The 25,629-nt window shown below is 25.1% G+C and overlaps 1 protein-coding gene across 2 annotated transcripts; it reads left to right on the top strand.

The window, feature by feature from the left end:
• The first annotated feature begins 1,277 nt into the window (after positions 1–1,277).
• Positions 1,278–25,548, top strand: LOC122509544 (vacuolar protein sorting-associated protein 13). Of its 2 annotated transcripts, XM_043623707.1 has the most exons (56): positions 1,278–1,751; positions 2,784–2,870; positions 2,952–3,149; positions 3,695–3,927; positions 4,143–4,281; positions 4,554–4,800; positions 5,270–5,504; positions 5,908–6,028; positions 6,155–6,401; positions 6,530–6,784; positions 6,932–7,031; positions 7,481–7,720; positions 7,963–8,146; positions 8,228–8,310; positions 8,422–8,551; positions 8,679–8,911; positions 9,084–9,221; positions 9,406–9,550; positions 10,154–10,371; positions 10,462–10,614; positions 10,807–10,941; positions 11,049–11,218; positions 11,504–11,808; positions 13,007–13,143; positions 13,223–13,517; positions 13,725–13,984; positions 14,220–14,342; positions 14,426–14,675; positions 14,910–15,106; positions 15,224–15,361; positions 15,643–15,762; positions 16,031–16,210; positions 16,408–16,584; positions 16,816–16,977; positions 17,336–17,620; positions 17,893–18,117; positions 18,299–18,514; positions 18,958–18,999; positions 19,759–19,962; positions 20,211–20,348; positions 20,534–20,680; positions 20,837–20,985; positions 21,084–21,195; positions 21,297–21,535; positions 21,912–22,074; positions 22,250–22,466; positions 22,552–22,727; positions 22,850–22,969; positions 23,127–23,248; positions 23,309–23,622; positions 23,747–23,868; positions 23,957–24,126; positions 24,242–24,356; positions 24,621–24,752; positions 24,987–25,151; positions 25,416–25,548. In XM_043623707.1, the coding sequence occupies exons 1-56, from the start codon at positions 1,652–1,654 to the stop codon at positions 25,461–25,463; spliced, it is 9,756 nt and encodes a 3,251-aa protein (XP_043479642.1). In that variant the 5' UTR covers positions 1,278–1,651; the 3' UTR covers positions 25,464–25,548. The 2 variants fall into 2 exon arrangements, with proteins under 2 accessions (XP_043479642.1, XP_043479643.1); XM_043623708.1 differs by lacking the exon at positions 18,958–18,999.
• Positions 25,549–25,629: the final 81 nt, after the last annotated feature.

Raw genomic sequence — 25,629 nt, 5'->3', positions numbered from 1 at the left:
TTGTTTTCTTATTTTTTAATTTTTTTGACAATCGTTACTGTCAATAATTGTCTAATAAATATTAAAACTATACTTATTAGTTTTTATAAAATAACAATATTATAAGTTGCTTTGTATTACTAGGAAAATTGTGTAATAAAGTTATGTTTTTGTAATTATTATACACGTATCTGATTAGAATTTTCGTTAATTTATAATTTATTTTAGTCGTTTATTTTTTAACACAATTTTAATAATAATTTTCTAAGGAATAGATTTTGCATTTTTAAATTTTCCTCCTAATTGCGTTTACGAGTTATTATATTACTAGCAAAATGTTACGCTTCGCAAGAATTCAATTATTTTCATAAATAATAACATTCTTCTTAAGAATTCAATTATTTTTATAAATAGTGAAATTTTTTGTAAAAATTCAATTATTTTTATAAATAGTGAAATTTTTTGTAAAAATTCAATTATTTTCAAAAAAATTCCACGAAAGAATTAAATTTTTTTCTTAATTCGATATAAAATATTTCAAAAGAATTCAATTACTTTCTAAAATTTTAAATTAATAAATCCTTCGAAACAATTCATTTTTATTTATAAATTGTAAAATTCATTGCAAAAATTCAATTTTTTTTTAATTTATAATATTTTTCGAAAAAATTCAATTATTTTCTAAAATTTTTATTAAATCCTTCGAAGCAATTCAATTATATATTAATTATATTAATTATTTTCTCAAATTTTAATAAAATTCAATAATTAAATGTTTTTATTTAAATTATTAACAAACACGATTATTTTAAAAACTTGATAAAAATTTTTCATAAAATTGAATTATTTTCAAAATTTTTAATTAAAATTATTAGAGAATCTCAATTATTTAAAAAAAAATTCAAAAAAAATTCTTAAAAAAAAATTTAATTGGAATTTTCAAAAATGTTAGCAAAATTCTTCGTGATAATTCAATTATTTATTATTAATATTATTATATATAATATTAGTTATTATTGTTATTTTTATTAATTGTTATTATATTTATAATCGTAAAAAATATTCTTTTTAACTTTTAATAATAAAAAAAAATTAATAATAATGAAAAGAAGTAAAATTTAAAATTTAAATTTTAGTTCCAAATGAGTGACCAATTAATTAACGTTTAATAAAATGGACCAATCACAAAAGTTTGCACCATAATTTAACGAATCAAAAAATAGTTTGCAGAAGATAAAAATGTCGTCTGCTGCAGTGCAGCAGACAACTTTCGAACCTAACCTAAAATTATTATTTAATAGCAGTTGCGTCGTAAAAGTGGGATTTTTGGGATGAGCAAAGTATATAAACAAAATATTTCTCTGATGTCATACTTTTTAAAAGAATAGTTCTTTACATGCTGTGGTTCGACATAGCTCTTTACAAGTTTAAATTTTGAATCTTTAATTACAAAAAGAGAGTCCTTTAAAAATGTAAAGATAGCAATGAAACATGTGTTCGTGTATTATTGAGAGATGAATTTATATTTTGTAAATTCAAATAAACAAATGTGAAAATAATGACAGTTAATAGAATAGTGAAAAACTATATTTTGTAGCATTTTAAAAGACAATTAAAAATTTTATTTTGTGGTACCTAGTTATTGAATTTCGAAAATTATATCATAATCAAGATGGTTTTCGAATCAATTGTAGCTGATCTTTTGAACAAAGTTCTAGGAGAGTACATCCAAAATTTGGATTGTACACAATTAAAGCTCAGCTTATGGGGTGGTAAGTAACTTGATTATTTATTATTTACTATTAAATTTTAATTTTACCTTTAAATTCTCGAAAATCAATATATGGAAGGTTATTCGAAACACGTGGGCTGTTTTCAAAATCAATAACATTTATATTTACATTGTTTTGGTATTTTTTTTCTGTAAACAATAATATTTGTTTTGTATCACTCAACTATTTATAAATAGTGACACGTGTCTGTTTAATTATGGTCTTTTATTAGAAACTAATATATTCTATTTTCGACTCCTATTCATTTTACTTTCCTTTGATTTTTACCGATTTTACCTTTTTTAATTAATTAATAAAATGTACCTTTTTTTTACTTAGAACCGCAAAAAAATGATTAAAAAACTAATTAATAAATTAAACACCTAGAAAAATCCCCTTAATTTAAAATTAGAAAACTCAAATAGGAATTAAATTCATTATTCTAACAGTCGATTTCTTTTTAAGCAGCTTTTGTGTTACTTTTAAGATATATTTTTTTCCTTTTTATCGAAATTAACAACGATAACGAGACATTAAAACATTGTTTCAGGGGGAGATAAGTTTTCATGATAGTTACGAGAAATAATTACGGCTATTAAATATATAAATTGGTTTTTTTCTAAAAATATTCGAATTCTTAAATCTAATTCCCAAAAAAATATGTCGAAAATATTTTTTTTTTATATGCGAATGTAAATACATTGTATTAATAGTTTTTTATCTTCTAAATTTAGCGACCAATGATTATTTAAAGAGCAATAAATTGTCATTGTAAAATGAAAAAAGTCCTTGGCTTGTTTAAATAAATTCGAAACTTAATTCTATTATGTAAATTTTATGGCACCTACTTTCTATAAAAAAATATTCAAAATTAATTCTTATTTTTTAAAGAGTTTTTTATAGTCCTTTTTATTTTCGTTGAAATAAATTGAAGATTTCTTGAAATAATTAAAATTTAGAGAAATTTATTTATTTTTAATATTTTAATTTATTTATTTTAACTAATTTATGTTTTTATTTATTTATTTTCAGGCGATGTAGTCCTGAAGGACTTGTTAATAAATGAAAGTGCACTTGATATGCTAGATCTGCCAATAAAATTGGAATATGGTCGATTAGGTTTGTAATTTTATATTTCTATTGTATGTGAATCATTTTAATTATAATAATTATTATAATCGTATAATTTCTTTTATTCAGGCAAATTAGTTCTTAAGATTCCATTCAAGGATATGTGGAATGGTCAGATTGATGCAGTTGTTGAAGATTTGTTTATTTTAATAGTTCCAACAAGTCAGGTGAAATATGATGCCGAAAAAGAAACGAAGGCGCAATTGGACGCGAAAAGGGCTGAGCTTGCGAGAGTGGAGAACAAGAAACGATTGGCTGAACTTAAATGTAAATTAATTGTCAATTTATATTAATTCACGCCCGAGAAGTTTTAAACATTTAAATGAATAACTTTATTGAAACTAATTTCCTTAATATTAATTAATTAAAATTAATTAAATTGAAAATATTCTCCTAAATTAAATTGCAAAACTAAATAAGAACTTCAATTTTACAGTTAAAAACTAATTCATTTTTTTTATATCTACGTGATGCAAAATATTGCAATAAAAATTTAATTTGAAGAAGAAATAAATAAAATTCGTTTATTTGAACTTGCGGAACTTTACAATCACATTAATTTATTTGAAGCAAATTTAATATATATTTTTTATAATATTATTAGAATATATTTTCAAGAATTATTTATTTATTCATGATCGTTTAATTTGTTATTTTTAACAAACAAAAAAAAACATTAATTCATTTAGAAGCGAATTTAAAATATATTTTTTATAATATTACCAGTTTATATTTTCTAGAATAATTTATTTATTCACAATCGTTTAATTTGCTACTTTTAATAAACAAAAAACATTAACGAATTTCTACAGCCAAGGAGAAAGTTGATGATTCCATGATGGAAAAACTTGTTGCCCGAATGATAAAAAATATTCATTTGGAAATTAAAGGAATTCATGTGCGTTATGAAGATCATATATCCTTTAAAGATCTCTCATTTTCCTGTGGTATCACACTGAATAGATTTGCATTAGAGAGTTGCACAGATGCTTGGCAAACAACCGGAAATCTAAAGGATATGTATGCGATTCAGCAAATTTTCAAAGTGAGTCAATTCTTGAAGGATTATATCCCATTTTCTGTTATTTAGAACTATTTAATAATATTTAATCTAATTTAATTTAATTTAATTATTAAATAATATTTAATAATTTTTATAGTTATTTTTATTATTTTATTATTATTACTTATAATTAATATTTAGTATTATTATTTGATATTTATTTACATTAAATAATGTATAAAAAAATATTTTCACAGCTCTGTACCATGGACGCTTTTGCCGTTTATCTAAATCCAACTGTAAAGCTTTTCAGCAAAGAACCACGAGACACTTATTTAAAAATATTCAAAGAATCAATTGCAACTGCTGATCTAATACCAGAAGGATTTTTGTATTGTAAGAAATTTATCAGAAAAATTTAATTTAATATTAAAAGTTTATCCGAACGACTTTGGAAATGAGAATCTTTTAAATATGATTGATATTTAATGTTTATTTACAAATTTTGTTTAAATAGTATTTATACATTTTTTTTGTCTCTAAATTTTATACATTTTAATACATTTTTAGTTTTTAATCTCTTAAATCTCTTAAATAATTTTAATTTACAAATTTTGTTTATGCTTACAAATTTTTCTTTTTTTATTGTTAAATTTTTTTTGTTTTAGTATTGGGTCCAATAAATGTGAAGGCAAAATTAAAACTTAATCCGAAACCGGAAACTGACGGTAGTGATTATACAATACCAAAAGTATGGCTCGATCTTGAAATGCAAAAATTGAGAGTTGGATTAACGAAAAAACAATATCAAGCTCTTATGCAGCTGGGTGAAGGATTAGATCGTGCTAATAAAGCTGGGCCCTACAGAAAATACAGACCTAATTTAACGTCCTATCGAGGTCACTATAAACAATGGTAAATTATTTAATTTTGTAAATTTCTTTTCCTTATTTTTACTTCATTTTAATATTCAATTATTTTAATATTTAGTTATTTAAATATTTAGTTACTTTAGTATTTAATTTCTTTAATATTTTATTATTTTAATATTTAGTTTCTAGAATATTTAGTTATTTTAATATTTAGTTATATTAATATTTAGTTATTTTAATATTTAGTTACTTTAATATTCAGTAATTTAAATACTTAATTACTTTAGTATATAGTTATTTTATTTTTTTATTACTTATTAAAATCAGCTATTACAATAATTAGTAACTTTAATATTTAGTTTTTTATTTGAAAATTATTTTAACATCCAGTAATTTTGGCTTTTAATTTTCGTTTTTAAATAAAAATTTTAAGGGTACAATTGCTTTAATTGTTTTTTGTTATTAAATTTTCAGCAATATTAATTGATTTCTAATTAGAATTTTTCCATTAGGTGGAATTTCGCATACACGAGTGTATTAGAGGAAAATATTCGAAGACCACGGAGAAATTGGGATTGGAATCACATGAAGGAACATCGAGATACATGCAGAACTTACGCTGATGTTTATCATACAAAATTGACATCGAAACGATGTCCCAGTGATATTGACAGTAAAATAACAGAATGTGAAATTAAATTGGATATTTTCAATCTTGTTATAATTAGGCAACAAATAGAAATGGAGGCATGTTTAAATGTTTTTCAAGAAATTTACATTCAATACTTTTGAAGATTGTTTTTTTTTTCTTGAGTCTAGCCAAAATTGCGAAATTATGATAATTTTTTTTTGCTTGTCGGAAGAATGTCAACCTTTTAAAATCAGGCGGAATATTAAATTTATTTTTGATAATTTCGCAGCAACTAATTAACATAATTGCGAGAGGTTTCTCTTACATAAATGAAGAATATAAATTTTTTAATGAAACTAAATTACTATTTTCGTAAATTTATTTTACTAAAATAAAAATAAAATCCTATTTTAGTGAATATATTTTACTAAAATAGAATTAAAATACTATTTTCGTAAATTTATTTTACTAAAATAAAATTGAAATATGTTGAATAATTCGGTAATTTTTCTTCTACAGGTGGAAAAATTGGCAGAAAAGGAAAAGAATTTAAAGGCGAAACAAGGATGGTTCAGTAGTTGGTGGGGATCAGGACAAAATGACGAGGAAGAAGCTGGATTAAATTCTGCAGCTGCAATTAGTATGAATATTTTCTATCTTTATGTTCTTAATTTATTTTTTTTTCTATTCATTTCTATTGTTTCATTTTATTATTTAAATTACATAATAATAAGTAAGTAAATATAAAAATAATAATAATTTACAGTGAAAAAATTGGAGGCAGAGATGACACCACAGGAAAAGGAAAAATTGTATCTTGCCATTGATTATCAAGAAAATTCCGCGCCAACTCATTATCCCGAAACATTTGAAATGATTGATACGAAATTTTTCCTGCATGGTCTTCAAATCGTTATTCTTGATACTGATAAAGAGTCTCCGCAGGTTTTAGATCTGCAATTCAATAACGTTTTGGCAACCTTTAAATCAAGGCCATCGGCAAACGGAATTTCGTACGTTTTATATTAAATTAATTTTTTTATAATCAACTGATTATTCCATACAAAAAAAATCTGAATTGAAATTTATAAATAACAATAATTGCTGTGATTAATAATAAAGAAAAATATTATTTTTTCAGTGTTACTGCCTCGATTGGCGACTTGAAATTATTGGGCGTTCAACAAGGAGAAAAAATACCATCGCTTTTTAATTCCGAAAGCAGCACTTCAGACAGTAATTTGTTTTCTGTGTCATATGAAAAAAATCCATTGGATAAATTATGCGGAGATCGTGTAATTGTTAAATCTGCGTCTGTTCACATCGTTTATGATGCACAAACAATTATAGAATTAATCAATTTATTCAAAGTTCAAGATCCAACGACATTAAATCAGTTCGTATATTTTTTAATTAACAAATTTGAATTCTAAAATTTTTGTTTATTTTTTAAATTTATTTTTAATTTACTTTTCAGATTTATTTTTACTTTTTTTATTTATTTTTTATTTTAATTTTGATTTAATGTTTTATTTAATTTTAGACTTCAAGCAGTCGCTGCTGAGCGATTGGTTGGCCTGAAAGAAATGTCTGCCTTAGGTCTTGAATATGCTATTCAAAAACATTCCGTCCTCGATATTCAGGTGAGATTATTGATCGTTAAAAATAACAGAACTATCAAACTAGTTAAATTAACATTTTTATAGATTAAGAAATGCTTTTTGCAAAAAAAAAATACATTTAAAAGTCCAAGTTTTTAATAATAAAACATGTTTATAATGAAGTATGAATCTCTTATTTATTAATTTACAAAAATGAGAAGAATACTATTTTTGTACTCGAAGAAAAATAAATAATTATTAATTTTCAAGAACGAGAAAAATATTTTGTACTCGAAGAGAAATACTCTTAGTTATTAATTTGCAAAACGAGAAAAATATTTTGTACTCGAAGAGAAATACTCTTATTTATTAATTTGCAAAAACTGGGAATATATTATACTCGAAGAGAAATAATCTCTTATTTTTATAAATTTGCAAGATCAAGGGAAATATTGAAATTGTCTTATTAAATGAAAAAAATATTCTTACAGGTGGACTTAAATGCGTCGCAATTGATAATTCCCTACGGTGGATTCTACAATAGAACCGAATCCTTATTTGTTATTAATTTGGGTAGTTTGAAAATTCATTCTCTCGAGAAAGCAAAAGACGAATCTGCGCATTTATCTGTTAAACAATTAGTCAGCATGGGGAAAAGTGAAGAAGAAATTTTGTCTCATCTCCGATTGTACAGCTACGATAAATTTGTTCTGAAGATTGTAAATTTCCAGGTATTGTTTTCTTGGAGATTTTTTACTGGCGAATTTGATTTTATTTTCATGAATTTTTTTCGAGTTTGATTTTATTTTTATTAGTTTTTATCGAATTCTATTTTATTATTAATTTTTATCGAATTTGATTTTATTTTTATTAATTTTTATCTCGAATAGAAATTTGTTTTGAATAATTCTTATATCGAATTTTGTTAATTTATCAATTATTTAAAAATATTAGAGTTTAATATTTTGTCTAGGCCCTTGTAACAATGCCAAACGAAGATTGGCGAAATGCATTATCCGATTCAGTGAGTCCAATGAAAATTCTTCAACCAACAACTTTAGAAGTGCAATTTCACAAATGCCTCATTATGGACGATCCCCTTTTGCCGAAAATGAGAGTAATTGGACAATTGCCGTCGGTTGAAATTAACTTCGATGGTAATTAATAATAAAATTTTTGATAATTGTTTTGTAATTCAATTTTCTATTTTATTGACTATTTTTTATTTTATTATTTAGAAAATCGATTACTGGAAGGTCTCGCAATAGCACAAAGTATTCCTTTTCCGGAAGAAGATAAACCCGAAATTGCCACATCTTTAGTACGTTTTTTTCGATTCTTCTTTGTATCTTTCTTCGATTTTTTTTTCGAATCGAAAAAATAATTTTCTTTATTCGAAAATAATTTTCATTATTCGCTCTTTTTCTTTCAGACAAAATCACTCTCACAATTGTCATTATTTAAAGACTTTTCGAATATGGTCAACAAACCAGAGAAGAAGGAAAAAGATGTTACTCCCGTTAAACAAACGACGGATTTAGAAGCGAAATTCATTATGAAAGGTATAAAAATTTAATATTTATTATAACTTTATTTAAATAATAAATAAATTAAAATAAATTAAATAATTTATCGTTAAACATATAATTATTTTAAAGGTGTTTTAAAATTGCTTTTATTTTTTTTCAGAGCTTACTATTACAATTTCAAAACAAGGTGTGCAACAAATGTTGCCATTTTTGAAATTTCAACTTCTTAAATTGGAAGCGGAGATGCTGCAGAGAACTTATAATCAGGAAATAATGTTGAGATTGGGTGGAATTCAGGTGAAACAGTATCACGATACTGGAGAAGTTTTTATGATTAATACTCCAATGACAACTGGAAGTAAAGAATATTTGATAATCCTACGATATGTACATGTGAGAATATTTCTAATTATTTAGTTTTTGCAGTAATAATTTTGCTATTATTTTCCTTATTATTTTTATTATTTATTTATTTATTTGTTATTTATTATTATTTGTTATTATTTTTATTATTATTAGTTTTATTGTATTATTATTTATTAATTTTCTTCTTGAAATTATTTAGGTCAATAAGCGATCTCCAGAATTTGTCACAATTCACGGATCAGTAACGCAATTATTGGAAATGGAGTTTACGACTCTAGATGTTTTACTCCACCAGGAAGTGCTTGTTAACGTTCTAAAGTTTATGACAAACATTCAGGTGAAATATTTTATGAAATCTAATCTAAAATTACAGCAGAATTAAAAAGATTAAAGTAGAATTAAAAAGATTGAAGTAGAATAAAAAATATTAAAATAAGAGTAGAAAGATTAAATTAATATTTAAAAAATTAAAACAATTAAAAATGTAATTAGATTTCTAATGGATTGGAATTTTTTTTTAGGAAAAAATAAGTACCACTACTGCAATGATGAATGAGAAGAAAATTAAGCAAAAAGTTAATCGCACAGCTCATTTGTCGACAATTCAGGAAGACGCTACTACATTTTTCAAAGAGCATATTCAAAAACAACGCGATAGAGTTACACGTTAGTTATTTCGTAAAAATTAGTATTTTTTTCATTGATATATGCAACAAAACTTATGAACGTTCAAATGAAAATGAAATAGTTTTTCCTTGTATTTTTAAAAGCAACAAGTCAAAAACGTAAATTGAACCGCCGGATCGTAGAAGGGCATATAGCCCATTTGAATTACATTGGCTATATGCCCTTCTTCGATCCGGCGGTTCAATTAAACATTTTGAAACTTTAAAATTACTTTTTAATTCATGGCGCAATATTATTGTACCTAAGATTTAAATTTGAAAAAAGATGAATACATTTTGTTCCTTTGTACGTTCAAAACTTTAGGGATATATTAATTTTCTTAATTTGCTATCAATTTTGTATATTTTCCATTTTTTCGTATTTTTAACAAAAAAAATTAATTCATTTAAAAAAATTTAATTAATTTAATTTTCCGTAAAATAAGATTTGACTTGCAAAAAGAAATAAATAAATTTCGTTCATTTGTGCGTTCAAAACCTTAGGAATATATTAATTTTCTCAATTTGATATCAATTTTATATTTTCCTTCTTTTTTATATTTTTCTATTTTTTGCATTTTTTGATATTAATTCTTTATTTCAGGTCGAAAGAAAGCACACGTTGAGATAATTGATTTCAAAGTAAAAGCAAAAATTGGAGAAATCGGAATTAAAATGGCGTGTAATAACAGAGACATCGCAAGTTTTTTCGTAAAAGGCCTTGCTGCTGGTTACATTATGAAGGCTTCGTATTCGCAAGCAAATATCAGTCTCTCTTCGATAAATATTAAAGATTTGAATACATCCTCTGTTTATCGAAACGTAAGACAATTATTAAAATAAAAATATTTAGAAATAATTTTGAAATATAAATTATTAAATACAATTAACAATAAAATTATATTGTTTCAGATTGTGTCGGTCGAGGACTCGGAATCTCTACAGATTCAAGCGGTAATGAATAATTTAGATGATTACGAAACGGAAAAGAATAATATGTCCATCACGGTCATTATGGGTTGTCACAGAATAGTTTTCCTCAATGCTTTCGTCGCCAGTGTTATGGTAACATTACAAATATTACAAATACAAAAATAATATTACAAATTGATAAAAATGATAAATTTAAATTGAAAAAAACAAATTTTTAAAAAAACTATTAATTATGAAATCTAATTAAATAAAATAATTTTTTATAATTTTTTACAATAAAAAAGTAGGAGATAATATTAATTATTTTCCACCTTGTTTTTGCAGGACTTTTTGAATAATTTCCAAGCTGCACAAGAAGCAATTAGAGAAGCTTCCGCAGCAGCGGCTGAAGCTGCAAAGACGAATATTAAAGACGTCCAGGAAAGTGCCGCACGCATAGAATTGGCAGTTAACATTAAGGTAATTATTTCTGTAAAAAATTATGTATTTCAATGACAATTGATATTAATATTACAAAAATTCGATTTCTTTTTGTTTCCTTATATTTTTATAATTTTTTATTACAGGCTCCAGTTGTTTATGTGCCGAAAAATTCAAAAAGCGATCAATGCTTAATGTTGGACATGGGTAATCTTACTATTCGAAATGTCTTCAAAAAATTGGAAATATCAGAAGCAGAATGCTATCCAGTAATTGATGAAATGAAAGTTGAATTGCAAAATTTGAAGCTATCTAGGTAAGAAAAATATTTTTTTGAATTTATCACTGGGCAGTGTCTACTCTTTTGTTATTAAAAATTATAATATTTCATTCATTAATTTTTAAAAATAATTTTCTTGAATAATAAAAAGAATAATAATTCAGTAATTAATTAAGTAATTTTGAATATAAATAACAAAAGAGCAAATAATAAACAAAAATAACTGTTAATATAATGAATTATTACCTGATTCGATAAATATATATGTTTTTGGATGTTTATTTTAAATAAAATGAACAAAATTATTTTAAAAAATTTTAGAATAACGTTAGACGTCGAGTCATTTGCTGAAGAAGATGAACTTCTTTTACTCCAACCAGTGAGTTTTACATTACTTCTGAAGAGAAATTTATCCACAAATTGGTATAAATCTGTGCCCGATATCGACATGTCGGGTAGAATGAACGAAATACATTTGCTACTGAGTCATGAAGATTACGTGATGATTATGACAGTAATGGATGAAAATTTAGGAGAACAGAACGAAGATGCACAGTCAAGTAAAGTTGTTCCTAGAAATGAGAGGAAATCGCAACAGATTGATGAACTTCAAAGAACAAAAGTCTGTGAGTAAATTTTGGATTTGAATTTCATTTCTATTTCATTTTATACTATTTATTTATTTATAAATTTTTATTAAATTAATGTATTGAAAATCATTTAATTGTTGCAAAAAATGTTATCAAAAATTTTGAAAATAACTGAATTTTATCAAAATTTTTAAAAATAATTGGATTCTTTCGAAATATTTTAATAAAATTGTATTGAAAATACTAGAATTTTTGCATAAAATTTTATTATTTATGAAAATAATTGAATTCTTGTGAAGAATTTTATTAAAAGTTTTGAAAATAATTGAATTGTTTAGAAGAATTTCTTTGAATTTTTTGAAAATAATGGAGTTTTTTTAATAATTTTAATTGAAAATTTTAATAATAATTGAATTTTATGAAGGATTTCTTTCAAGTTTTCAAAGTAATCGTGTTTTTTTAATAATTGTAATTAAATATTTAATTATTGTATTTTATTAAAATTTTTAGAAAAAAATTAAATTCTTCTCAGAATTATATTACAATTTTTTATAATAATTGAATTCATTCAAGTAATTTTATTAAAATATTAAAAATAATTTAATTCTTCTATAGAATTTCTTTAATTTTTTAAATATAATAGATTTTGTTACAAATTGTAATGAATAATTTTATTATTAAATCTTATTGAAATTATTGGTAGAAAATTAAATTCTTTTGAATAATTTTATTAGTTTCTGAAAATAATTAAATTTTTTTGAAGAATTTCTTCAAGTTTTTTTTAAATATTGTAGTTTTTTTTAATAATTTTAACTGAAAATTTTGAAAATAATTGAATTTCACAAAGAATTTTTATTTTGAACCTTTTAAAATAATCGTATCTGTTAATAATTATAATTAAAAATTATATTAATTTTTTTGAAAATAATTGAATTCCTGAGAAGAATTTTATTAACATTTTTAAAAATAATAAACATTTAAGATCTAATTAATTATGTGACTAATAAGTGCATTTTTAAAATTTTTAATCTAACATTATTCAATAAAAGTGAAGTTTATATTTAAAAATTAAAAATTTTGTAATTTTCGTAATAAAAATAAATTGAATACTGCGTTACGCGCGTATTATTTGTTAGTTAAAAAATATACAGAGAATATTTATAGATTTTTTATTTATTATTAACACAATTATTATTTATTTATTATCTCCTGACATGATTAATATCGTTTACAGTTAAAACAGAGGCGGAAATTGTAAGCAAAGTTGAATCAGATGATAATCAGAGGCAGAGACAGGCGCACACCTCGATTCAGTTTGAATTTATAATGGACAGTTTGGTGATTGAATTATTTAGTGGAGGAACGAAAAAGGTAATTTTAAAAGTCAAACATTAATCAAAAATCAAAAAAAAAAAATATTCTTATTGTTTTAATTTTATCGAAACTTTAGCTTCACTCTAAAAGTTCGTCGTTGCATTTGCCACAAAATGGATTGGGAACATTTGGCTTGACGCATTTTGCCATCAAAGGTCGTATGTTTGACGATGGATTGCTGGCGACTTCGGTGATTCTCATGAATTGCACATTAGACGACACGAGATACAATCGAAAAGGAGGTCTCGCTAGAATCATGGAGAGAACGTCTGCAATTCCCAACATGGGAGTTGTAGATTACGAGCAGAAGAAGAGTTCTGCCAGAAGCATGTTGGATGTTACTATCAGAAAAGGACCCAATGACACTTTTGGTAATTGACTTTTAATTTTATTCTACACAATTTAGGAAATATATTTTTTATTGAAAAATAACATTGTTATTTAAAAGTATCAAATTTTATTGAAAAGTAAAATTTGAATGTAAAAATATCGAATTTTACTGAAAAGTAAAATTTTAATTTAAAAATATTAAAATTTAAAATCAATTGAAATGTTTAATTATTGTTGCTTTATTTCAGTCGATTGTAGAGTCTTCTCATTCAGTATAATAGTTTCTCTGGATTATTTGATGAAAGTTAAGGACTTTTTCGCTGCCGATGAAACTTCGAAGCAAGCCATTCAGGCGTCGCAAAAAGTGCCTGAAACTATTGTTAAGAAGAAAACAATGCAAACTCCCGGGGAATTGCCCAAGCTTACGATTAATTTGCACGTAGAAAAACCCGATATAATTCTACTCGAAGACATGGACGATATTGATTCAAATTGTATTATTTTAAACGTACGCATTTTTTTTCAATCAGAAGTATTTATTTTCTTTTGAAAGCATTTTTTGAGTAACAATTTTTTAAGTAGTAATATTTTTAATAATAACTTTTTGAGTAGAGTAAATTTTTAACTAGTAATTTTCTAAACAATAATTTTTTAAAGTTGAGTATTTTTTTAAGTTGAGTATTTTTTAAAGTTAATATTCATTTAAAGTAATAATCTTTTAACTGATATTATTTTCTGTACAGAGTGAAATTTTGTTGAAAGTTCGATTAATGGGCGAACATCAAGTTATATCTGGATCTATCAAAGACCTTTCGCTGACGACTGGAATTTATAATATTGATAAGAGAGCGGATTCCATGTATGAAGTAAGTTCGGAAAAATTGAAAAAAAAAAAAATCGGTTGACAATTAATTTCTTACATTTCCATATTTATTTGTAAATTTTTCAGGTTTTAAAACCCTGTAGTATGAGTGTCGCTGGTTCTACACCGGAAGGCGAAGGTTTGCATTTGGATATTTGCTTCACAGACATTCATGTCTCGGTGTCGCCAGGAGTAATTGAAATTTTAAATAAAGTCGTTCAAACTATAACGAAAAAAGAAGTGGAAGACAGTGAAATTGAAAAACCAGGACCTAGCCATGAAAAATTATGGTTGATTTCTCCGTATCAGGAAAAGGAATATTGGTTCTTGAAAACAGGTAAATATCACTGGAGGATAAACAAATTTTTGAAAAGGGATTTTAAAAAATAAACATTTTAAAAAACTAAATTTCCTTCCTCTATAAAGAAGTAATAGAATGAATAGAAATAGAAAATCGATTTTCAATAAACAAAATTAAAATTAAAAAATAATGAAAAGAATATTTTAATTTTGGATAAAAGAGTAGAAGCCACTAAGTGATAAATTCATTCATTTGATTTTTAAATTACAGAAATTGGAATTGAAGCAATTGAAGATATGATTCTTGCTGATGAAGAATTTTTGCCTGCCTACAAACCAGAATTGGCTATTATTTCAGCACCTGTTATTTTATTAACATTGGAAGCTGGTGTTGGAAATAAAACCCTGCCGATGCTTCTCTTTCATTTAGGTTTTCAGAGCAATATTAATGATTGGAGCACCAAAACGGTTAGTAAATTATTTTCCATTGTTGAATTTTAATTTAAAGAAGAGGAAAGTAAATTTTAGTCATAAAAAGAAAATTGTTTTTCAATTTATAAAAAAAATTTTAATTACCCTTAACAGATGGGTATAGAAGCTTCAATGTCACTATTAGTTGCGTATTATAACAGTCGTCTTGCACTTTGGGAACCACTAATTGAACCAATTGAAGGACTTCACAAAGGAAAGCGAATTTCTACTCCTTGGGAATTAAAAACAAAGGTATTTATGTTTCAAAAGAAGTGTTAGTTCTAAATTTTTTAAAAATGAAACATTTTTTATCATTTTTTAACATTATTGTTAGTTAATTTTTAATTAAATTTAATATGTTTCGAATTTTAATAAAGTATAGTAGAAAATTAAGAAAAAATAAAATATAAATAAAATAAAATTTGTTTTAAGTTCAATATTTTTAATTAGAAAATTTTGTATTAGATAAAAGAGTAATTATGAAAAATTAATTTAAAAAATTTAAATTTAAATTAATTTTCTGTTTATTTTAGATTCAATTTAACGATGTGAATCAAGTATCGAAAGGAGCGAGTGCTGTTACTCCAAGTACTGAAGGAGAACCGGAGGAATTGCAGCAAATTTCCAAAATGTCAATAGAAGTTTCATCAACGGTAAGAAACAAGAATAAAGAAATTTGCCAAGAAAGTGAATTAATGTCCTTAAAGTTTCGAATGCTTAAATGAACGACAATATTTTTAATTCTTCTTTTAATTTAAATTTTTAAAAGTATTGGAATACGAAAAAAATATTCCGTTCATTGGTTCAAAATTTTAGGAAAATGCAAATTAGAAATGAGGAAATAAATTAAGAAACTAGACGAAAAATATAAAAGTCTTTTTCAGTTTCTTTACATTTTTCTTTTATTTTTTGAAAAAATAGGAAAATTTAGAGCTAACAGTGACGAAGACGTGTTTGGATGTATTGAAACAACTTGGAAATGCTTTCTCTAATGCAATGGCACCGGGAGGAAAATCAGGCAAAAGTAAAATGGCTCCATTTATATTGAAAAACGAGACTGGATTATCTATGACTCTTCATTTGGAAAATGGAAATTTCAAGGTATTTTTTTTTTAAAATTACTTTCTTGAAAATATTCCCATCTAATTGAAATTGAAACTTTCTATTATTAAATTTAAAATATTCTCACATAATTGAAAATTAATTTATTCCTATTCAAATTAAATTTCTCGGTTACAGTTTAATTTGTTTTGGAAAAGAAAAAGTTTTCATAACAAAATTTGTATTCCTTTGAACAGGTTGTAGAGCAGGGAAAAAATATGGACGCTGATAAATCTGAATACAACGAAATAATTCTCGAGGCAGGTGCTTTGGTACAATTAGCCCCTAAATTTGGCAAAAAGGAAATAAAATTACTTGAGGAACTAAGAGCAGATCATGTTAAGCAGAACACTCAGCACAAATTAATTGTTTCGGTGTGTTAATTGAATTAATTAATCAATTTTTTGTTGATTATTTTTAATAAATGAATTTTTTTACCAATTCTAATTAATAAATTTTTTGATAATGAATTTTTGTTTTAAACTTTTAAATTAAAAATTTAGAATTTTAGAATGCTTTTTTAATTTTAATTATTAAAAAATAATTATGTTTTCTTCAATTTTCTAAATTTTGTCACTGAAAAATAATCGAAATTTATATTTTAGTTGAAAGGAATTCAGGGTAAACTTGAAGTACCAGTACTTAGAGCTGATAAACGATTCTTTTCACTGAAACACAGAAAAGAAGGTTCTGAAGAATGGGGAATAGTTTCTGATGTTGTTGTCGATGAGGGTAGCACAATTGTCACATTGAGGAGCGTTTTACAGGTAACGTTACAAACTATTATTTAAAGTAAATTTTTATGTAAATTTTCTAAAAGTTGTATAATTTCTCGTATTCTTTTTTTTCTATTTCTTTTTTTTGTTTGTTTTATTTATTATAATTAACGAAATTATATAATAGGAAAATAAATATAATAGTAGAAAAAATGTAATAAGTAGTAACAAAATATTTAGTGACAAAAAATATAATAGGAACAAAAATATAATAATAACAAAAAGTTTAATAATAACAAAAACTGTAATAGTAACAAAACTATAATAATAACAAAATGTTTAATAGTAACAAAAAATATAATGATTGCAAAAATTTCTTTATTCATTAATTATTCTGAAATTTTCCCAGGTGTATAATCACTTTAATGTGCCAGTTTCTGTCTATTTTATGACGAAACGAGGAAACGAAGTCGAATGCGTGGGCACTGTAAATCCCGAGGAACGTTTGAATCTTCCATTGGATGCAGTCTACACTCCAACAAATAATTACTGGCTTTTCTTTAACATCAAAGGGTACATGGTTTCGATAGAACCGTTTATTTGGAAAGATCTGCAAAAAACAATTTCCATGAAGAAACTTCTAAAATGTGAATCTCGTACAAATAAAGAAACAACCGCACCATTTTATATTCAGGTACAATTTTCATTTATTACCTAAATAAAAATACATTTAAAATTTTACATTTTACAAACGCATTTTAAATTTTACTTTTTTTATCACAAGTAAATTTGATCTATGAAAAATCGTAATTTGACAAAACAACATAAAAATTGTTTGTTTTTCTATCTTCCTTTGATCGAATTTACTTCTCTTACAAAATATATATCTGAAAGGGAATTTTCATTTATTTTTACTTTTTTTAAAAAAACATTTTGCGTGAAGTATAAAATTCTTCTATTTTTTAGGCTGTTGGTGAAATTGAACAAGTGTATTTTGAAAATACAACTCGTCACACGATGGCGAGTACAATTTACAACGTTCATCTGTATCCGTCAGTGTACCTGAAGAATTTCCTACCGATTGATATTCTCGTTTGTCAACCTGGCAATGCACAAGACATAAAAGTTGAAGCTAGTAAAACTCTACAATTATCGACAATAGATCCCAGTAAATCGTCAATAGTAATTAAAGTAAGATTTAATTTTTCTTTATCAGTTTTCCTAAGTCATTTTTTTCCAAATGAAAATAAATCAATTTATCATCTAAAATATACATTTTTAATTTATATTTGAAAATTTATATTATATATTTAAATTTTAATATTGTATTCAAATTTTAATTTTATATTCAAATTTTGATTATTTATTATAGCTACCTCAGTATTTGGAGAAAGACTGGTCCTGTAATGTGGACATTACTCCGAATCCACCAGAATTTTCCGTTTGGTCCTTCGAGTCCTTTGACAGTGCGCAAAGAGTAATAATGGATTTAGGAATTCATTCATCATTCCAACATGGATCCGTAATAATGGCTCTCTATTGTCCATTCTGGATGCTAAATAAAACTGGACTGATGTTATCCTACAGAGTGAGTTGAATTCTCCTGTTAATTATACTTTCAAATTACTGGATTGCTTAACTAACATATTTTGTGCTACATCCAAAATATTATCCAAACTATTTTCTCTATTTCTCTAATTTCTTAAAAAAAAAGTTATGGATAAAATTTGAAATTTATCGTTTGCATGTCGTTTTGCCCCCTGTGATTTTTTATTTTAAAAGAAACTTTTAGGAAATATATTTAATAAATATATTTTATTTATTAACGTGACGTGCACAGAAAAGTATTCTTTGAAAAATAAGAGCTTTTTATTTTTTTGAGTTAATTAAGCAATTGGAAAAGAAACCGACAAATACCGCTTTCTTATGATATTTTTATAATTTGCAGATTTTACGAAAAACAACTTATAAGTTTTTTATTTTTATATTTTCTTCTATTAAACTGTCACCGAGTATTAATTGTGTTTACAGAAATCAAGTAAAGGTGGAAAAATACACTCGAGTCCATGCAAGGTAGAAATTATAAACTATTGTAATGTTTAAGTGCTTTTTGTGGCTGTCAATGTTTATAATTCACTTTATAAGGCTTATCTTCTCGTTATAAAATAATGAAGAATACAAAATTAGGGATTGATCCAAATACTCTTTGGGATCCAGTGCTTTTTAGAAGCGAAAAAGAATAACTAAAGAAATAAATAATAAATAATGATTTATTATAGATCAATGGGCTAAATTGCATATTTAGAAAGCAATTTATTTAATTTTAATTAATAATTTATCGAGTATTGGTTAATACCGATAATATTAAAAATGATTTTAATTATATTTTCGAAAATCGTAGTTTTATAATTATGCATGAATATAGTTTTTAGGAGTGGTGATGGGCTGGAAAACATTGTATTTTTATATTACTCAATTTATTTGTCATCCACTGGTTTATTTAGCGAAATTGGAAATATATTTACACTACTAGTAAATATTTTTGTACTAATTCTGCTTTCGTTTTATTTCAGAGATAAGGATTTTTGCATAATTTGCAAAGATTTTATAATCATAAGTTTATGAAGAAGAAAGAGGGAAATTTCTTAAATAAAGAAATTTCTTTAATAATAATTAAGACTGTTAATTTAATGTAGTGTGATTAATAATTAATAATATTAAATAATTTACACACATTCAATAACCATGGGATTAAATTCAAAATTGTTTTGAATTAGATTTGTTGATTAATTAATTTTTTTTTGGAAAATAAGACTTTTTCTTTATTTACAGAGTCAAGAGGATCAATTGAATGTACTTTATCATCCGGAACATTATAAAGGACCAATTCTCTTTTCGTTTAAATCAAAGGCGTTCTTTGGCAAAAAGAAAGCGATGATTCGTGTTGAAGATGGTGAATGGTCGGATAAGTTTTCTATTGATGTTGCTGGAAGTAAAGGAGTTGTTTTGTGTAAATACAATGATAGAACTTATCAGGTATGTTTTTGATTATTTTTTTACATTTTTTTGATGAAAGCGAAATTTGAAAAGAGAAGTTTTAAGAAGAAATTCAAAACAGGAGTTAAAGAAAATTAAAAAAAGAAATTAAACAGAAATTCAAGAAAAAATTTAATAGAAATTAAAGAAGAAATTTAACAGAAATTTAGGAAGAAATTTAATAGAAATTGATAAGAAAAGAATAATTGTTGGAAGATTGACGATGTGGATAATTTTTGTCTTTTCAGATTGGTGTACATAATCAGTTAACGTACAACTCTTTAACGAAACAAATCACCTTTACTCCATATTACGTTCTTATAAACAATTCGAGTTTCCTTATCGAGTGTCAGGAAGGCGATCGACCAGCTGATCCTGCAATTTTAGTGAGTTCATAATTCAACTTTTTAATAGCAAATACAAATTTTAAATACTTTTGCTTGATTATTATTTTTTTGTTATTTACTTACTTAATTATTTATTTATTTACATATTTATTTACTTATTTAATAACTTTTTTACTTACTTATTTACTTATTTCATAATTTATTTACTTATTATTTATTTAAAGGTCCCAGCTGGTGAATGTGCAGCTCTTTGGCCCCGATCCGAGCAAGAAAAGAAAACTTTGAAAGCAAATGTGTCCGGACATAAGGAGAAAACGGCTCCTTTTCTCTATACAAACGTTCATACAACTTTATTAAAATTGAACAACAAGGTAACTTTTCACAATTTTAATAACTAAAAGTAAATAATATTAATTTGAATTATAATTTATTATTCATTATTTTATTAAATTTTTTTTATTTTATTTATTGTTATTTTATTGAAACTTTTCTTTATTTTATTATTTAAAAAAAAATGTTTCCAACAGTTTGGAGGAATAAACGTAGACATTCAAATTAACGAAGGTGGAATTTACATTTCATTGTCGGCTTACAATCATGGAAATGCTCCAGCGTTAATCATGAATCACACGAGTCATACAATTAACATTTGGGAAAAAGGTTCCATTAACATTAGGTTTGTTACCATTTATAAATTTATATTTGAAAGAAAATTAATTTGTTTTACTTATTTTTCAAAAATTATTTTAAATTTATTCTTTATGTTGATTACAGATCCGTTCAGTCCTTCAATCAAATGTTTTACACTTGGGAGAATCCAGTGGGACCGAGATTATTGTTATGGGAAGATGGCAACAAACGGGAAATAGAGGATGATCTTCGAAAAGTAGCCAATGCATTTTTATTATTTAAATAAATTCAAAAATTTAATAATTTTCTTAATTATTAATTTTATGAAAATATTAATTTATTTATTCTCTACTGTAGGATAATTTGGGAACGTTCAAAATACCGGACATTGATGAGGAAGTTTATTATGTCTCGTTTCTTGATGGAACACAGAGAATTCTTTTATTCACAACGAGTTTAAAAGTAGCCGAAGATTGTCAGCTTGCTGGCGATCTTGAAGTGATTGATCAAGACATTACTTTAAGTATTCATGGAGTTGGATTGTCGCTTGTAAATAATGTCACTAAATCGGAACTTTTGTACATGTGCATTGCAAGGTATATTTTCTAAAAGAATATTTAAGAACAATTATTAAAAAAAGTATTCAAGAATAATTATTAAAACAAATTTTTAAGAAAAATTAATCTATAAGTTCTGAACGTTGGAATGAACGAAATATTTTGCTACTATAAATGTTATAAAAATTATTACTGACTTATAAAAAGCAAAAGCAAAATTAAACATTTAGATTTTGTAAAATTTATTTTTTTAATATTTGACGCATTATATTCCAATACAATTTTAATTTAAAGAAGAAATGAATAATTCGTTCATTTTAAGGTTCAAAACTTTATGGACGTTATATTTAAGAATAATTTATTAAAAGTATATTTAAAATATAGTTAATATTTGAAATAAACATTTGTCTTTCAGTTCGGGAATAATTTGGGAGAATCGAAAAACCGTTGGTGGTCGTTGGCGTGCTTTAGATTCGAGGGAAGTTGGCCTAATCGAAGAGGGATATCAACGTTACATGAAAGAAGTGCAAGTTGATAAAGAAACACACTATCGAGTGATGCTTGAACCTAAATTCGAGGTAAATATTTCAATTTTTTTCATTCAGAATTAATAATTAATTGTAAATGTAAATTGTAATTGAAAATAATTGATTTTGTTATTTATTTTACGTAATTCTTTATTTATTTATTTATAATTATTTTATGTGTTCATTTTTTTTACATATTTATTTATTTTATGAATTGTTTTCATAGGTCGACTATCTGAATATGGAAATGCTGCGACCAAGTCGTCGATACATGCGACGAACTTTCCAAACTGGTTTATGGATTCAATATCGCACATCAAGTCATCAAGTTCATTTGCATGCGAAAATTAATAAACTTCAAATTGACAATCAACTTTCCGAGTGTATTTTCCCTGTTATTTTGGCGCCAGTTCCACCGCCAAAGAGTGTTACTCAAAGTACAGGTAAATATTCACGATTTTTTTGTTCATTAATTAATTATCGTTTACAGTGTAAATTGTGATTTTATTTTGTTAATTTTTTTTGCAGTAATGAAACCGTTCGCCGAACTTAGTATTGTGAAACAATTATTGGAACACAGCTCAGTTCAACAATTCAGATACTTTAAAGTTCTCATTCAAGAATTCCATGTCAAAGTTGATATTGCATTTATGAACGCTTTATCCGCCTTGTTCGTGGCTGACGAAGCTAATGAATCACAAGAGGTATTTATTTTTTATATTTGAATAATTTTTTGTAACGAATAATACATAATTTATAATACTATATTTTTTAAATATTTGTAAGATTATTTTTTTACTATTAATTATTTTTTTACACTATTTAGAGTGAGCTCTTCCAGTCTGACATGAAATTGGTGGATGAACCGCTTATGCATCATGTAAATTTGATCACAACTGCTGAGCAAAAGAACTTTTTCGATTTGCTTCATTTCTCTCCACTGAAGGTTCGTTTAAAGAAACAATTTTAAAAAATATATTTAATATCAAATTAGATTAAAATAAATTTACTGTATTAAGAATAACATTTATCGATACTTTATTTAGAATAGATAATTAGTGTATTGATCGTAATTTTTAATGAGTAATTTATATTTATTTTAGATACACATAAGTTTTTCAATGTCTGGAAGCAGTGGCGAATCGTCCGGAGTGCCTCAAGTTCTAAACGTCTTGCTTCAAGGAATTGGTGTAACTTTAACGGATATAAACGATATTGTTTTCAAGTGAGTCGAATTTATCTATAATGAACTAGAGCAAAAAATTAATTTGGAAATTGTTTTCAGATTGGCGTATTTCGAGAGGGATTATGTGTTTATGACGCATAAACAATTAATTTCAGAGGCAACAAATCATTACGTGGGTCAATCAATTAAACAGGCTTATGTTTTAATTTTGGGTCTCGATGTTATTGGAAATCCCTATGGACTCGTCGTTGGTACAATGAAAGGAATTGAAGATTTGTTCTACGAGCCTTTCCAAGGAGCAATTCAGGGACCTGGAGAATTTGCCGAGGGCTTGTTCCTTGGAGTTAGAAGTATGCTCGGACACACTGTCGGCGGAATGGCTGGCGCCGTCTCCAAAATCACAGGAGCTATGGGTAATTATTGTTAATTAATTAAAATTAATAACGGTCATAATTTTACCATTTAAATTCAAAGACAATTTTTAAAATTAAATTAAACTTAATTATTAAATTAAAATTAATAATTAAATTATAATAGGCAAAGGACTCGCTGCTTTGACGTTCGACAAGGATTATCAAAGAAAGCGACAGGAGCAACTCAACAAACAGCCGGCGAATCTTCAGGAAGGTCTTGCACAGAGTGGAAAAGGATTATTTATGGTGAGCGATTTTTTGGTATTTTTTCTTCAATTAATTCAAAAAAAAAAAAAAATTGATATCTAACAGAATTGTTATGTGTAAAATTAAGGGCGTGTTTGATGGTGTAACTGGCGTGGTGACAAAACCAATTTCCGGAGCAAGAGAAGAAGGTGTCGAAGGTTTCTTCAAAGGTTTCGGTAAAGGAGTCGTCGGCCTCGTTACCAGACCAACCGCTGGTGTTGTTGATTTCGCGAGTGGATCTTTCGGAGCTGTTAGACGGTAGATTAATTATTTATCTCTTGACAATTATAATTAAATATTAATAATAAATTATTAAATAATAATATCAATAACTTATTAAATATTATTAAATTTAAAAAAATTCTTTTTTCAGCGCAACTGAATTGAATGAAGAAGCAAAACGAGTTAGGCCTCCCAGATTTTTCCAGCATGACAATCTTGTCAGACCCTACATCCGTATAGAAGCCGAGGGCAATAAAATTCTTTGTGTAAATTTCCATTTACTTTTAATATTTAATTTTGTTCTTAACAATTTAATTTTGTTATTATTATAAATATTCAGCATTTTTTTTTGTTTAGATTTCTATATTTAATTTGTGCTTCTACGTTTAATAATCATAATTACCTAATTAAATAATATTAGAATTATATAATATTATATAATATTTAATTTTGTTGTTAACAATTTAATTTTGTTGTAAATATTCAGCATTTTCTTCTGTTATCGCTTAATCGTTATTAATTTTTTGCAGGAATTGGAGAAAGGAAAATATGCAAATACTGATATTTACTTCTATCACTTGTACATAAACAAAGATGTTGTTCTTTTGACGGATAAGAGAATATTGTACTTAGAAAGAAATGACATCTTTGGCGGTTGGAAGGTTTGTAATATTCAAATTAATTAATTTTAATAATTAATTTAAATTGAATTGAATTGAATTGAATTGAATTGAATTGAATTTAATTGAATTCAATAATTAATTTTCTATATTTTAAATTAAAAAGAAATTTAATAAAAAAAATTTCTATTGTTCTTTTAAATTAAAAAGAAAAAAATTTCTAATGTCCTTCTAACAAAATAATATAAATAATAACAAATATTTTAATATTGACAGGTTGATTGGTCACATACATGGCAGGAAATTAGCGAATCAACTGCCGTAGCAGAGAAAGGTGTACAACTTTGCATCAAAGACACAAAGAAAAAGAAACTGGGGAAATTATTTGGCAGTAGTGATCATGTAAAACTTCTCCTTATTCCCGATTATCTGTTGAAACAAGTAAGTTTATTTACTAATAATGAATTTTTGAAAAGATTTTATAATTTATTTTATTATTTATTTTTTATTTCATTTTCTTTTTCTGCCTTAAATTTAATTGTTAATTTACAAATTTAGTCAATTACTACATAATAAAAATTCAATATTGAAATTTACTTTACTCTTACTTTTAACATTTTTGTTATTAATTTGTATAATATATTTTTTTATTAAAATAAATAAAATAATAATTATTGATGGGAAAATTTCTTCTCTTCTCTGCAGGTTCTCTGTAACAAGATTCATGAGCAAATTCGACAAAATGAGGTTTAAAATAAAAGTCAATGCAACTCCACACAATTAATGCAACGAAGTCATGTAAAAAGAAAACACCAAGTATGTATGATTTTTTCTAAAAGAAAAGCAATTATTTCTTCCGATGATACAAAAAAGAAAATCTAACCATGGCACAATATCAAAGTAAGTTAATTTAGAATAA

Source organism: Leptopilina heterotoma, unplaced genomic scaffold (assembly GCF_015476425.1).
Source record: "Leptopilina heterotoma isolate Lh14 unplaced genomic scaffold, ASM1547642v1 Lhet_60, whole genome shotgun sequence".
In the NCBI taxonomy this organism is placed as follows: Eukaryota; Metazoa; Arthropoda; class Insecta; order Hymenoptera; family Figitidae; genus Leptopilina; species Leptopilina heterotoma.
The sequence above is the reverse complement of the archived record's forward strand: the minus strand, read 5'-3'. Positions and strand labels throughout refer to the sequence as shown.

Coding starts and splice junctions, on each gene's coding strand:
- LOC122509544 (XM_043623707.1), top strand. CDS start 1,652: ATGGTTTTCGAATCAATTGTAGCTGATCTTTTGAACAAAGTTCTAGGA. Junction 1,752..2,783: donor AAAGCTCAGCTTATGGGGTG/GTAAGTAACTTG, acceptor ATTTATTTTCAG/GCGATGTAGTCCTGAAGGAC. Junction 6,402..6,529: donor CCATCGGCAAACGGAATTTC/GTACGTTTTATA, acceptor TTATTTTTTCAG/TGTTACTGCCTCGATTGGCG.